The sequence below is a fragment of the Melanerpes formicivorus genome, unplaced genomic scaffold (genome assembly GCF_026170545.1).
Source record: "Melanerpes formicivorus ecotype bairdi unplaced genomic scaffold, bMelFor1.0.p_v2 SCAF_40, whole genome shotgun sequence".
NCBI lineage: Eukaryota > Metazoa > Chordata > Aves > Piciformes > Picidae > Melanerpes > Melanerpes formicivorus.
The window spans coordinates 4,236,963-4,252,469 of NW_027142392.1; the positions used below are offsets into that span (position 1 = coordinate 4,236,963).

The 15,507-nt window shown below is 43.3% G+C and overlaps 1 protein-coding gene and 1 long non-coding RNA gene across 4 annotated transcripts in view; one reads left to right on the top strand and one right to left on the bottom strand.

The window, feature by feature from the left end:
- The window catches only part of FAM91A1 (family with sequence similarity 91 member A1), a 30,641-nt gene extending 20,116 nt beyond the window's left edge, over nucleotides 1–10,525 (bottom strand). Inside the window, exons 1-7 of one of the 2 annotated variants that reach the window (XM_068158585.1) lie at nucleotides 10,347–10,525; nucleotides 8,502–8,586; nucleotides 7,742–7,893; nucleotides 6,772–6,829; nucleotides 4,775–4,842; nucleotides 3,250–3,363; nucleotides 2,023–2,113 (exon numbers count right to left, since the gene is read on the bottom strand). In XM_068158585.1, coding sequence (XP_068014686.1) covers nucleotides 2,023–2,113; nucleotides 3,250–3,363; nucleotides 4,775–4,842; nucleotides 6,772–6,829; nucleotides 7,742–7,893; nucleotides 8,502–8,586; nucleotides 10,347–10,418 — 640 coding nt within the window. In that variant the 5' untranslated portion in view covers nucleotides 10,419–10,525. Of the gene's footprint in view, nucleotides 1–2,022; nucleotides 2,114–3,249; nucleotides 3,364–4,774; nucleotides 4,843–6,771; nucleotides 6,830–7,741; nucleotides 7,894–8,501; nucleotides 8,587–9,566; nucleotides 10,318–10,346 lie in introns of those variants that run through there. The other variant, XM_068158586.1, reaches the window with a different exon arrangement.
- Nucleotides 1–15,507, top strand: part of LOC137451244 (uncharacterized) — a 252,222-nt gene that overhangs the window by 144,218 nt on the left and 92,497 nt on the right. Inside the window, exon 1 of one of the 2 annotated variants that reach the window (XR_010989750.1) lies at nucleotides 12,105–12,199. The exons of the other annotated variant lie outside the window; for it this stretch is intronic. This is a non-coding gene — a long non-coding RNA (uncharacterized lncRNA). Of the gene's footprint in view, nucleotides 1–12,104; nucleotides 12,200–15,507 lie in introns of those variants that run through there. 2 annotated transcript variants of the gene reach the window in all.

A 15,507-nucleotide genomic window follows, 5' to 3' on the forward strand; every position in this document is an offset into this window, starting at 1 on the left:
CCAAGTGTCACCCTAAACCAGAGCTCTTTACTTGCAGCCTGTTGCAGTAGACTTGGAGCTCTACAAGTATGTTCAGGACAGCACAGCAGAATGACCACAGACCAAAGCAGCTACATTTGACAGGGGCAAGCATGTGCCTGCCTAAACATTAACTTAGTTTTCACCATCACCACCATACTGTCAAGAAGTGGAGCTTTTTCACCCCCAATTAGTTTTGTCAGTGGAGGATGCTGGCTGCATTTTGATTCCTCTCTAACTCAGGCTGGAATTCACATGCTTTGTAGTAAACTGAAACACATCGGTTCTGATGGTTCTGATGTGGTCTTCCCAGCTATGTTCCCAGAAAGCTGTTTTCACAAAACTGCCACAAATAAATTCTGGGGCACTTCAGCACAAGACATCAGCAAAGCTGCAGCAGGTAAGAGATGAGCATTGCATATAACAAGGACAATAATACAGTAGATTTTCAATGACACCTTCCCCACACGAGACTGATTTGGGCACTAAGCATCTAGCTGAGCTCTGAAGAGTACATAAGCCAGGGATAACTTTTTAAGGAAGGGCAAAACATTTCAGTATGGTTCTCTTTAGAGTTTAAGGTTTGTAACAGCTATACTCTAATAGTAAAGCATAAAGCTAAATTACACAGTATAGAATAAGCCAAATTTATTGTCACTGGTTCCTTTGAGGTTACCCCAGCACACTTCATCCACACCACATTTGTTACAGTGGGATGGGAGCGTATCAGCAACCCTCAAGTGAAGAGTTATTAAACACCTGAAGCAGAATTCTAAGGATGTTTCACACAGAGGCCAGCCCATATAGCATGTGTGCATACATCTGTAGTCCATCTCATAAAATTGCTGCCTCCAGGTAGATCCCAAATAAAATGTCTGCATTAAACCTCAATTCATGCTGATACAATTGCTGTTCAGCACAGGCAGTGACACATTCTCAGCTATACAAACTGATGTCTATCAAACCAATTCTTATGGATCAGGATGACCTTACAAGGCATCACCATGCTAAGGGTGTTTTTCACTCACTCTCCTTCAGATTCAGTTCTCATACCTGATGCATCCTTACTTACTGTACCTGAAATGTATTGACTAAGTATGAACTAAACAGTACTCCTTCCCAAAAACACCTCATCCTGCTGGTAGTCCATTATATTAATAATTATCTGTACAGTCTTTTTCTGTCCACCAGCTAGGTTAGAAAGGTATGTTAGAGCCTTCTGAACCTAGTAAAATTGAGCTGTAACCCTCTCCACAAGCAACACCAGGCCCCATACAGAAAAAGATCACAAAGTGCTTTTAGAACTAAAATGTTCTCAAGCCTGGTTCTACTGTTTCAGATACACTCCAGATCTTGAATTTCAACAACTTCACTTATTCTTTTAATTGTTTGGTTCAGCTTCAGTAACACCAGTGGATTTTGCCTACATTTTAGATAAATTACAGGGTCACTTGCTTGTAGCAATCCAAGCATTTACAGACAGGCTTAAGGAGGAGTTTGGCCACAAATTTGTACTCCCTTGACCAGTATGATCACACTTGTCACACTGAAACAGGGAGACACACACCATTTTTCACTAACAGTTCCAGACCTCTGAGTAACAACACAACATCCAATATTTAAACTCCCTTTCAATGGTGTTCAAACAGTACAAAGTCACAAAACACTCTCCTCTCACAAGCAGTGAAGTTTTACTACTTCCTGTCAACTCTTGTCATTAGTAATTTTAGTTTCTCATCCCCATCTACATCCCTCTTCCCCACAATCTTTACTGACAGTTTTTAATGAAAGAATTTGTTGAACTAAACAATAACAGCTGCCAATGGTTCACTGCTAAACCATTTAGAAGATCCAGGCAGCAGTCTGCACAAGCACCTGAGCATTTCCCTTGACCTTCTCTTATGCGTCAGCTGTCTACAACCTCTTTTATTCCTAGTTATCAGACACTAAGAGTTTACAAAGCAAGATCTACAAAATGAAAAGGAACGTTCAGTAAAAACTTACTGTGAACTACATTGAAGTCTAATGAACCAGCAAGCTGAGGACCTGAATCAATTATCTTATCAATAGCAGACTTCTCCGATGTAGTACAAATCTAGGTAAAAGAAATGTTACTCTCTTGTAGAAATGAGTTTATGCATCTCATTTAATACCATTCAAATAATATTCTCAACCATTTCAGCCTCAAATCTTTCATAAACATTGTAAGAATAGAGGAAGTAATGCATGCACTGAAGAATTAACTGCAGTTCCTGTTAAAGTCTCACACTTTTTCCTCTTGTCCCTGCACGAAATTCTGTGTGCTCTAGGAACAGTACTTAATTGAGCAAGTATTAAGACATGTCAGGTCCACAGTATAATAGGTTTGCTCTTCAGAACTCCCAAATTAAGGTTCAGCCACAAAACTGGAACCATTCTACAAAGAGATCCATTACATAGTTTAGTTGGTTGGGGGATAGGTTGGATGATAGGTTGGACGCGATGATCTTGAAGGTCTCTTCCAACCTGGTCTATTTTATTCTATTCTATTCTGTTCTATTCTATTCAAAGTAATGTTCCTCAGTTAACTACTCTGGGGTGACAGGATGTCAGAAAATAAGTAGCCACTGCCAAGGTGTTCCAAGTAGCAACCAAAACCAGAAGACTCCATCATTGATTTCAATGTGTTCAAAACAAAAGACTTCAAGAGAAGGAATTAAATCCAGATCAAATTACTAGCTGACTGTAAAGAGAAACTTGATAATGGAAACAGAATAAGCATGAAAAACTAAGTCTGCTGAAAAGTTTTACAGAAGCAAACAATTAAAAGAAACCACCCCCAAGGAGCAGAAACAATGAAAAAATATAAAGCAAAATGCACTGACATTGTAATTACATTGAAGGTGAAGATTCACTCAAAACTGAGCTGCCAGGGCTTAAGTACAAAATTGAGAAGCCATATTTTGGTGCTTCTTCCCCACAGAGCACATTATCACGCACAGCAGTTACCACAGACTGGTTGACACTAAACCATCTCAGCACTGTACACAGTGCAGAAACTATGAAGGGGGCAGACAGTAGAATACATCACCAAAGAAAACATCACAATTCCCTTGAGTTCCAATCTTTATTTCCATCAGAGCTGTTACAAACCTGCAACATGATCTTTGCATATTCCACACAAAATAAAGCCCCTGCATTCAGGGGCTATCAGCACAACTGAAATTAGAGATGGAATCCACACTCACATACCTTGATGTCATCCTCGGTGATGTAGCCAGACTGCACAACCCACCATGCTTCTATAGCAATATCCACAGGTTTCACAGGTAACAGGTCATGAGCAGTTTTCCTTCTGAAAAATTTCTGCAGTGGTACAGTCCATTTGAGATAGTAATAAAAAGCATTTCACATGTGCAGACAGACATTTACCTTGACACAAACTGATCTTTATAAACTTCAGTTTTTAAGTACTTTGTACTCACAGACTGGACACACACAAACACTATTAGCCTTCCCATTTAGTAGGTTTCCTTTCTCTCTCAAACCATACAAAAGTGGGAAGGAAAAAATCATTTAGACTTTCCATAAACCTACATTTTTATCCATGTTGTATGTGTCACTCATTAAAACTCCCACATTTCAAACTCATTAATATCAAAGCCCACGTGTATGCTATGCCATTTCCCAATGTGGACAGGTAAGGGAGTACAGCAAAGAAAGTATACCAAAGGGGTATTTTAAAGGAGGTCAATGATCTTAAAAACAAACAAAGCACCCAACAACACAAAACTAAAATGAAATTAAACAACAAACAAACCCCACAAACAAACCCACAACATTTTAGGAACATTCTTTAAAGGACAAAGCATCCCACATTCTCAATAAGCATGGAGCTAATGAAGTACAGTGAATGTGAGTCCAGGAAAGAAAAAAACAAAGGACATTATTTATAGACCTGAAGAGTTTCTCTTTCATTGTACAGTCATTGCTTTTTGGTTCATTCTGTCAGCTTCCTCTTTTGGTAAGGACACTTTTGGTCAAAGGAACACTGTGAAGCAACTGCAAGAGTACTTAGGAGTGTCCTAAGAAAGACAAGAACTGTTGCAAAGGAAAGGGCCAATTTCTACCAGCAATTATTACAGTGTTTTCCATGTGCTGTTCATATGCCAGGGTGCCTGTTCAGACTCACTGACATCACCTTACAGAAAAACATACATACTACAAAAATTTACACCTAGATGGAAGAATGTCACAGAATCAATCAACTCTGATCTCAACTGCACCCACAGAGCATGGAATAATTCTACCAGAGCCAGTATTGTCATTCCATGTTTACCCTGGCCCAGAGACATTGGTTATCTGGTGCCACATAGTAAATATAACTCTCAAAAGATAAGATTTAAAAAAAAAGTGTCACTGGATATCCTTTTCTTCAGTGTACTCTGATTTTAAGTTCATAGAATGGCTTAGGTTGAAAGGGACCTTAGTGCCCTCAGACTCGACTCTTCTCTAGGCTGAACAGCCCCAGCTCACTCAGCCTATTCTCACAGCAAAGGTGTTCCAGCCCTTGGATCATCTTTGTGGCCCTCCTCTGGACCTGCTCTTTATCAGCTTCAGGAAACATAACATAATTAACAATACATGACATCACACTCAATCAGCCACACTATTAAACTAACCAGGCCCATAACATTATTCCACTCTTCATTTCCTATTAAATAATATAGGAGGAGGGAAAAATGAAGGAAAGAGAGAAAATTAAAGACAAGCTTACCTTTGAAGACCTACACTGGTTCATTAGATCTATATATTGGTTTCTTCCTATACCAAGAAGTCTTAGACCTGAAAAATAAGTAAGTTTTTAATTCACTTCAGACAAGTTTAAACTGAAGATACATAAAACATTCCTCATAAAAATATTATAGAGGTAGGTCTGATCCTAAGTACTCTTTCTTCCTACATTTGCAAGAGCTAAACTCAGTTGTAACTGAATTTTACAGAGCACCATATGCATCTAAAACCAGAAAAGATTAAAAATAAACAATAATCCCCTATTACTCAAGTCACAGAGTAGCAGGGAATAATCCTTTTCTCTCTAACACTCACATCAACAGATAATAACTATGCTTCCAATTAACAGGATTAAAGTTGTATGAGATCATGGTCAATAGTTTTCCTTCCCCCAACAAAGCCCACACCACACTGGATTAGAATTCTAAACAAGAACTAGAGCACAAAAGGCCATATAAGCCTCTAAGGAAGATGATCAAGGTACAGTTGAGCTAAACTAAAGCATAATTTAATTCACTGATCTCCAGCCTTCAACCATGAAGGAACTATGAACAGACCTGGTACTCATCAGTGCTAACCTACATTCCCTATCAGTTTCGACTTCAACCTTTGACACTAGTTTTTGAGGACATGTTAATTACACCAGTCACTGACCTGCAGCTGCTGATAAAATAACAGAATTGCTTAAGGGGAAAACACCACCAACCAAAGGAAAAATAAACATCAGGAAGTCTCTCCTCTCTTCATACTCTCAACTAATAGTAGATTTACAGTAAGCCATGTGATGCTGAGGAAAAAAGTTTGTCCTTATCTGTTTCCCCAGTGTGATCACTACATAGAGGCACGTTTGTACAGCTAACTGGCAGGCTTTACAAAAAGAAGCAAGCAAACAAAAAACCAGAAAGACAAATTCAACTGCTTTCAAAAGCTGCAGCTTATTCCTCACCTGAATGAAGTCTTTAGCTATAAAAACCTTCCCAGTGGCAGGCTTCATTAACATCCTCTCTGTGCCAACAGTTTACACTTTGTTCTGTAAGAATTACCAGGTGGCTATTGCTCTGACTCTGTTCTCATCCACCAGGTTCAACGTTTTTGTTTCCCTCATCTCCCCACCCCATACCCACAACCATCTAATAGAAAGAGGATAAAACATATGGCACTTCCAGCAGTGACATAAAATACTAGGTTCTCTTTTCTGGCAAGCCATCCCTCAATCCAGACTGATACTAATTCTCAGGAGCGTCAACTGTCTTCCAGCGTCTTGCTAAAGCTTTCTGCCCCACATGTGCTGAACAATGCACAAGAAAAGGACTAGCAATTCAGCTTGCTGATGCAAACCAGTCAGTAAGACCTTTCACCAACAAGCCCAAGCAAACAGGGAAGGACAGAAGCTGCACAAGGGTCTGCACGTAACTATATGTACTTAAACTAGCCCACCTGCAGTGCAGACCATACAGACAACACTCTGTATGGACACTACACACTCCCTAATATCATAGTATCAGTCAGGGTTGGAAGGGACCACAAGGATCATCTAGTTCCAACCCCCCTGCCATGGGCAGGGACACCCCACACTACATCAGGCTGGCCAGAGCCTCATCCAGCCTGCTCTTAAACACCTCCAGGGATGGGGCCTCAACCATCTCCCTGGACAATCCATTCCAGGGTTTCACCACTCTCATGGGGAAGAACCTCCTCCTCACATCCAGCCTGAATCTCCCCACCTCCAGCTTCATTCCATTCCCCCATGTCCTATCACTACCTGAGATCCTGAGAAGTCCCTCCCCAGCCTTCCTGTAGGCCCCTTCAGATACTGGAAGGTCACAATTAGGTCACCTCGGAGCCTTCTCTTCTCCAGACTGCTTCTCTCTCTTCCTTCATGTGCTTATGTTCTAGCAAACAGATGCCTGACAACTCATATTTAGAAGCTCCTCATTTCCAAATTCACTGGAAGTAGTATTGCAAGTAGGTAATACTTACAGTCAGCAGCAGTGAAGTTGGGTAGTGAATCATAGCTTTTTTCACTGTTCATTATATCCTTAAAAACACAAGAAGACTTAGTTACAACAGGAAGGTCATTGTTTCACAGAAGCAGGCCTGAAATTCTGCCTTTTATTTTTTTCCCCAAGGAAAAAAAAAACAAATAAATTAAAACAAACTTACTGAAGTCAGTTACCTTATCAAACTTGCCTGTTATTTGATTAATCATTACACAATAAATTAAATACATTTAAAAAATTAAGACTTCTGTTTAACAGAAGCTTTAAAAATGCTCACTGGAAGAATAACAAAAGCCTGCCTCTGTCTTCACCAAAAAAAAACCCACCCAGCACACAGAACTGCTAACAGTAATAACAGAATAAGCTAACAACTAATCTGTTATGTCTGCCATCACTACACACAAAAGAAAGAAAAAAAGCACTTCTGATATCCAGTGAAAATAGAAAAGAAGGTTGCCAGAGAGCAGGCAGAAAACAGAACCATCTTTGTTTTCACATTGAAGGATCTGCTTCAGGCTTTTGAAAAAGCTTTTAACATGGTTAAGTGTCCTTTTTTGAAAGAGCAAAAAGGAAAAGCTACTCAAATGCATTTGGGTTTTTAAAGCAGTAATTCTCTTTGGTTTCTATTTTTTAACAGAATGAGGTATTTACAGTTTGAAGCGGAAAGACACAAATCCAACATCAAAAGAGAAAGACTGGTTTTGGAGTAAGTCCCACCCCAGATCCACATAACAAAGATCATCTCTTGAAAGGCTAACAGTGGGAGAAGGCATAAAAATGCAGGTACAACTAGTTCTCTGGAAACTTTCTTTACCATTTCCTTAACTTGTTAGCAGACCCTACCCAAAACCAACCAAGCCACATGACACTGCCTCATATGATTTACAGGGGGCATTATCAGCACCTCTAGGACAGCAAAGAAGGTAATCTTGCCATAGCTCTGTACTCACCTCCATTATGCCCGTGTAGTAGGAAAATGGTGTTACCCTCAGACCTTTCACCATGATGTCAGACAAATGGTAAGGGTACAACATGAGATGATCTCGACTGTATTTCAACAGATCCTCGTAATATTTGCGCTCATCTTTCTTGACGTGCTTAACTGCAACGGAAGAAACAGAGAGTTACACAGCTCAACAAAGTTCAATTAAAACAAAGTACTACACCAGCAGGACTAAGAACAATTGATAGACATTTTGTTTTAAATAGTGGTGCAGGGATTTCTACATGTTACAAGTACTCCCAGAGCCTTTCAGGATGACATTAGAACAGATTAGGTTGTTTTTAAAGCTCACAGGAAGTGGCACACCGAGACAGAACTCATGCAAGCTACAAAAAACCTTTTAATTAGTGAAACTATTCTCTGTCTTAGGAAGATGAATGGATGCAGTCAGTGCAAAATAAAATGAAGGTCATAGCCAATAGCTCATGTGAGTCAGGGCCACTGCCTGCATTTTGTCTAGTGACAGGCTTGATTTTATTAAATCCTGTCTTAATATCTCTTAATTTCTTGGAGAAGGGCAGCATAACTGCAGCAGGGATTCAGTCAGCTGCCAACTGGACTCAAAAGCCAAACCTTTTCTGGATGTTTTATCTCTCTAAAGTATTTATTTTTAGGGAAGGAGGGACCTTTGAACAGGATTACTTCTTGCAGTTTCACAGCAAAGACAAGCTTCCACCCAGAAGTTGTTCATCTGCTTCTTTACTCACCTAAGTTATTCCGGTATCGTAACTGATTGCGAATGCTGTAGAGTACGACCTGCCTTTCATATTCCCTCTGAGAGTTTCCAAGACCCTTGAAAACATAAACACCTTTTAGCTGACACACACAACAGCCCTTTTAGTTAAGCCACTGCAAAGTATCTGATGAGGAAACATGCAGGCAGTTGTCATTATATAGGGAGCCCTCCAGTTCAATACCGTGACAGCACCTTTAATCTCTGTATGAGGTCAAAACTATCTTTAGTTAAGTAGGTCTCTCTACATAGGATTTAAGCAATAATAATATTATTGGGTTTTTAACCAGTACCATTCTGATTAAAAAAGTGAGCACCTAACTCTCCAGTCAAGAAGTATGAGCCAAGAAGCATTTTACCAAGCACTCAATCATCTTGCCACCTTCAAGAACTGCCCAAAATTAGTGTAGTACAAACCAAGCACGGTGAGTGACCTGAGAAGCTTCAACTGCTGCACCTAAGAAGCTTATAATGAAAAAGGTAATGAAACAACTCAAGCTGTAGCTTAAGGCAATCAAGTGATCTTAGATCACAAGATTAATGCATAGGCATAGCACTTTGGCTTACTATCATGAAAGAAGATGAATGGAGACCTCTGGTCAATGCTTTAATGCCTTGCTTCAAAAGCTGTCCCCTCCAAGTTCTTCATGTTACTCTTCTACTCTGCCTGCTGAAGGTTTTCCTCTTTCCCTCCCAATTCCCTCATTTGTGCTCATATTAAAAAAAAAGATCCTTAAAAGGCACTTTATTGTGTATGTGGGATAAAGTATTAAGTTGCAGACACATGGTGGAATGAGGTATTAGAAAAGAAACATCTGATATCACAGACAGGGTTCCTAATAGATAACACATCCAAAATGGGATCCAAGTATTTGCTCAGACTACAACAACATTAAGTAGTACTCTAATACTTCAATAAACAAAATTCCAGAAATTAAAGCAAATAACCCATTAAATACTACTGTATTTTCTATTTTGAATTACAAAGCCAACAGTGTGGCACTCAGCTGGAGTGGTGAAAAGAAATCATCGTCCATACCCCTCTTACAGCTCCTAGAATACCAAACTCAGGGTAGTTAGTCAGGGCCTGCAGCCTCCACTCATCCTCTCCATTCTTCCTTTGTGCAACAGCAGGAATTGTTTAACTGCAGCTGCTTTCAAGCAGCTCAAGACTCTGGAGACAAAAACCTCCTCTTGTCTTGATACAGTACCTCCCCTCGGCTATCAGAGGCCCATTAAATCCAGCAAATCAATATTTGATGAGGTTTTCTTTTCCATGAGCTCCCTGGCCACCAAAACCCCAGGCTGCACAAGTCTCTGCTGACACTTGTCCAGCGGTTGCGTGAGGGATACTCGCCTCAGCTGGTCTTACAGCTGCACAAACTGAGAGAACACCCACAGCGTCCTACCTCCCCCTGCCCACAGAAGCCCCAAGCCAGCCCGTGTCCCGCTCTGCTCAGTGAGCTCCCCGAGCACACACCTGCCCGCACCGCTCCTCCACACGCACTCCCTACCGTTCTCCCCAGACACCACACGCACGTCCCCTCTCCCCACTGTGGGGCCCCCACACTCCCTTGTCTTAACAGGCAGACCCCACACGCTCCTCATACTTCCTTCTCCCCACAAAAAGCCACACGCCCGCACCCACAGCTGGCCCTCCCTCCAGCCTCACACCTCCCCGCCACGCAGGCAGCCCACTGCCGCCAGGGCAGGCAGGACCGAGGCTTCACGTCTCCCCGCATTCCATCTGACGTCTTCCCCCCTTCCACTTCCCCGGGTCGGGAGAATAATAGCTCGGAGCCTGCCCGCCCACCGGCACCTGTTTGACGCTAGCCGGCAGCCGGCTCCAGGGGTAGTTGTGGCGGATGTGGAACTCCACGTCGATGTTCATGGCGAGCAGGCCCAGCCGCGCCGAAAAGCCCCGCCGCTGGGAGGCGCTCTAGCCCAGGGGCCGCCCTGCCCTCGGCCTCCCGCCGCAGCCACCTCCCGCCACTTCCGCGTTTCACCCCCGGAAGCAGCTCACACGTCAGTTCCGGCGGGACGAGGGACGCTGGGCAGCCGGGTCTGGCTGCTGGCCGGCGTGGTGGCTGCGCATGCGCGCGGTGGCGGGCAAGAGGCGCCGGGGGTCTGTCTCTCTGCCTGGGCCAGGCAGAGTCACTCGCTTCTTTCCCCAGCTTGACGGGGCGGCGAGGTTTCGGTCCTTTTCGATAGACTGCTGCGCTGCAGGCGGAGCTGGGGGCTTGTCGCAGCAAGCAGCTGCAGCAAGAGGAGGAGTATGGAAGCTCGATGCATCCTGTGGTGCTACACCAGCCGTATCGCGCAGGCACCTGTGCCTTGAGAGGGTTGTCCCTCGCCTTGGCTGCTTCTCTCGTGCAGCAGCGCAGCCGTCCGGGGGCTGACACGGACGGAGAGCAGATCCAACTTTAAAATACTTCTTTAAAACATTTTCGTTGCGTGCTTGGTTCATTTTGCCATTAGAGTCCTAGCGCAGCTCATTACACACCTGGACAAATTGTCAGAGACCCCTGGATCTCTGCAGTCTTTTCCAACCTGCTTGATTCTATGGGTCTGTTACTTCCTTTTTTAGGGCTGTTATCCTGCACAGTCTACTAACCTTGGAGAACTGACAGAGCTGAAAGGGAACCAACAGCAGTATAAAGAAACGGTGCTCTGTTATCTTCTAATAGGTGTCCGGGGAACGACAGATCCACTTCTCCTTCAGCATCACTGATGTCTTTAGAATCCCACTTCAGAGTATCATAGTATCAGTCAGGGTTGGAAGAGACCACAAGGATCATCTGGTTCCAACCCCCCTGCCATGGGCAGGGACACCTCACACTACATCAGCCTGGCCAGAGCCTCATCCAGTCTGGTCTTAAACACCTCCAGGGATGGGGCCTCGACCACCTCCCTGGACAACCCATTCCAGGGCTTCACCACTCTCATGGTGAAGAACCTCCTCCTCACATCCAGCCTGAATCGCCCCTGCAGCCACAAGGCATCATCTGACAGATGTACCCCCTGGTGCCCACATGCAGAGACTCGGAGCTGAGGAGATAGTGGTCAGCTCACATGAGCTCCAGAGTCTCAGATAGGGCCAATGGCATCCTGGCCTGCGTCAAGAACAGTGTGGCCAGCAGGAGCAGGGAGGACATTCTGCCCCTGTACACTGCACTGGTTAGGCCACACCTCGAGTCCTGTGTCCAGTTCTGGGCCCCTCAGTTTAGGAAGGAGGTTGACTTGCTGGAACGAGTCCAGAGAAGGGCAACAAAGTTGGTGAGGGGCTTGGAACACAAGCCCTCTGAGGAGAGGCTGAGGGAGCTGGGGTAGCTTAGCCTGGAGAAGAGGAGACTCAGGGGTGACATTATTGCTGTCTACAACTACCTGAAGGGAGGGTGTAGACAGGCAGATGTTGGTCTCTTCTCCCAGGCAGCCAGTACCAGAACAAGAGGACACAGTCTCAGGCTGCACCAGGGGAGGTTTAGGCTGGAGGTTAGGAAGAAGTTCTATACAGAGAGAGTGATTGCCCATTGGAATGGGCTGCCCAGGGAGGTGGTGGAGTCACCATCACTGGAGGTGTTCAGGAGGAGACTTGATGGGGTGCTTGGTGCCATGGGTTAGCTGTTTAGGTGGGTTGGATTTGTTGGTGGGTTGGACACGATGATCTTGAAGGTCTCTTCCAACCTGGTTTGGTCTATTCCTATTCCTATTCCTATTCCTATTCCTATTCCTATTCCTATTCCTATTCCTATTCCTATTCCTATTCCTATTCCTATTCCTATTCCATTCTATTCTATTCTTTCTGCTCATATCACTGGTGGGATTCCGTCCAGGAACAGTCAGAGCCTGTGAATCTGACCTCTTCCCTCAAATCATTTAACCCAGTTGTTAGGTTTCTTAGGAGCCCTTCTTTGTCACACCCTACAATGGTTTATAAATAAACTATGAAGAGTCATTAGTAAGAAACCTTACTTGCCTTGCCCATTTCCACAGAGACCAGATGGTACAGGTCTTTGACTGGTACCATCTGTTTGCTTTTTATATCAGTAATTAGACACACCTCTCGATAGGGCAGGACATTTTTTTTGTTCTTGAATGGTTCTGAGGTAAATTATCTTGTTAGTGGCACCACCACCTAAATTATCCTTGTAGTAAGACACAGACATGAGAATTCACAAGCTGAGAATTTGAGTGCTCAGGATAACAGTAATGTATGCAGTGTTCCATTATAGTCTTATCAGCCACCTCAGACTTTTCAGTGATAGCACTGGCAAGAGGGAAATAAAACTGAGTCCATTAGAAAGAAACTATCACATAGGGTAGACCTTCAGAGAGACAGAATAATTGAGCAGAACTGTGATTTTAGAAGCCAGTAGTGAAAGCACTTCATTTTTAACAGGATTTTAAGTTAAGAAAGGATATATGACAAAATTGCTTTCTGGATTTCAATCAGTTCCTCCTTGTTTTAAATCAGACGCAGCAGCTTGGCTTTCTCTATTGATTTCCTCCATTTCTTGACACAGAAGTGGATTCCAGTGTGTCCAGCAAGCTAGATGGACTGGTGCGGGTCTGTCATTTTACTTTTCCCTCCAAACAGTAGCTGGGGCTTATCTACAAAGTAAAACACAGTGCTTGGGAAGAGCAAGCTGAGCTAAATCCGTGCAGCTCTCCTCTGAGTGAGCACCTGCACCGGGAAGTTGTAACAGGATTGCTTGTTCACACTCCTTCCAGTCCTGGGTGGCTCGATCAGCTGCACACCACCTTCACCACCACGTGAAGAGTGTCTGCTCTCAGAAATGACCCTTGTCTCTTTCTCAGGAGTGATTTGTGCAGTACTCCTGAGCTGCTTTTCCACCTGGCAATTGTTGACCAGATCTTAGGACTAAATAGTTCCTAGGGAATTCATTCCTCAGAAATCATGGAGGTTTGCATGTCCAGGAGTGGGACAGTGACTTCCTTCAAGGACACTGACTTCCAACTGGAGACAAAGCCTGGGTTTTATCCAAGTTTGTTGATGGCCTGAATTGTCTATTTAGGTCTTCCATTCCAGTTTTCAAGCCCTTAGATTCATCTCCAAATTGGACATTTGAAAGCTTCGGTCCTTCTTGTGGTTTATCCCTGTTAGTGAATGTCTTGGTAAACTTGTTTGAAAATATTTTGGTTCCTGGCTGTGCCCCATCAGTCTCTCAGCAACCCACTGCTCTTTTTGTCTGCTCTGGATAGATCTCCATCTAGATATTGCTCAGGATTCTTCTGGTTGTCTCTGCTTTCTGCAAATTCACAACCTGACACAGGTTCACCAGGTGTCAGCAGAGTTGAACAGGACTGCCCGTCACCACTGTTAAGAGCCGTTTCACTGCCCATACCAATGCTTCAGTTAGGGTTGGTGAAGGCATTAATTCTGTTTGCTCATGTAATTCACAAGCTGAGTTTCTCTGTCACAAAGAAATCCAGGGAAATCTTTGTCTCTCCAGGGAAAGTTCTACCTCTTGCAGGGAGGCAAAGCACCATCCTGCTCTCCAGGCATGTGGGCGTGCTGCTGCCACGAATACCCTCTGCCAAAAGCACAAGGCTCAGCTTTACTTCTTACCTGTTACCACCTTGGTCCTTTATTATTTCACTGACTTTGCTAGAACAAAGGTTTTCATTTCTTGTTCCATTTAGCCTAAATTAAAGCCCATCAGGTATAAGTGATACTGTGGTTGCTGTTAGAGCAAGGACTCACTTGGTGGTCACCAGCAATGATTTCCAGAGCAGCACTGCAGTGTGTAGTGTTTCTTATCTGGCATAATATTTCATCTTCTTTTTGTGTTTTTGAATTCTCCATGCTCCACTTGTCAGAGGGGGATGTTTATAGGCACCCTTTGGTAAGCCCTTAATATCTTTTCATCCTCTCTATCCAGCCTGCTTGATCTCACTGTGGCATAAAACCTGTTCCTCAGTCTTCCATCCTGTGGGCAGAAGGAGGAAGAAATAGTTTGATGTGGACTCCCTTCACAAGATACCAAGAGATGCTTCTATCTCATTGTCTGGGGTATGTCACCCACAGGAGTGCAATCTTCAGGTCTTTTGCAGCGTATCAGTTCTGTTATTTACAGCACTGAAAAGTACCATAGCAGCCTTAATTTTTGATAAGTATGCAAACTTCCAAACTCCCAATCCATAAGTCAATCAAATTGATCACTGAGAGAAGCACATCGTTTCCTACTGCTACCCTGTTTGCATGTTTAGAGAGAACATTTGCCTGCACACCAGATAAAGTATCACTCAATCTGCTGTTTGTTTTAAACCCTTACTGAGGTGCCCCTTCTGGACTGTTACATTTCACTCACAACCAGTACAAGCAGTAGGATTGCCAGTCTGTATTTGATCTTGGGGTTTCCCTCTGGCCTTACAGAGTCCAGAGAAACCCTGCTGATTTTTTCTCTCCAACTTTAGTGTTATATTCAATGTCAGTTGGGATGGCTTTATTCCCAAAAATATTATGAAAGAAGTGAGTAGTTCTCAGCTCACTGAAGGCTCTGAAGATGCCTTTGAGACAATGAGTTGCCACAAAGCACTGAATTGTGGATAAAATTCTTCATGCTTTAACTTGCATGTGTTCAAACACTATAATCAAAGCTTATCATTTATTTTTAAGTGTGTTTGAATGGCAGTGAGGTCTTTGCTATCAAACCATTCTAAGCCTAAAATTACTACAGCACTTTCAGTGATTTGCTTAAGTATCATGTACATACTTTTTTCCTCCCTGAACTTCTATACATTCACATATACTTGTTTTCTTCCCTTACTTTCCTCTGGGTGTCCTACCTGAGGTCTAAAGCACAACTTTAGCTGGCTGCCAGGTGCCTACTAAGCTCTTCTCTCACTCTCCCTCCTTAAAAGGACAGGAGGAGAAAATGAGATGAAAAAGCTTGTGGGTTGAGATAAAGACAGGGAGATAGTTCACCAGTTACTGTGATGGGCAAAACAGGCTTTGT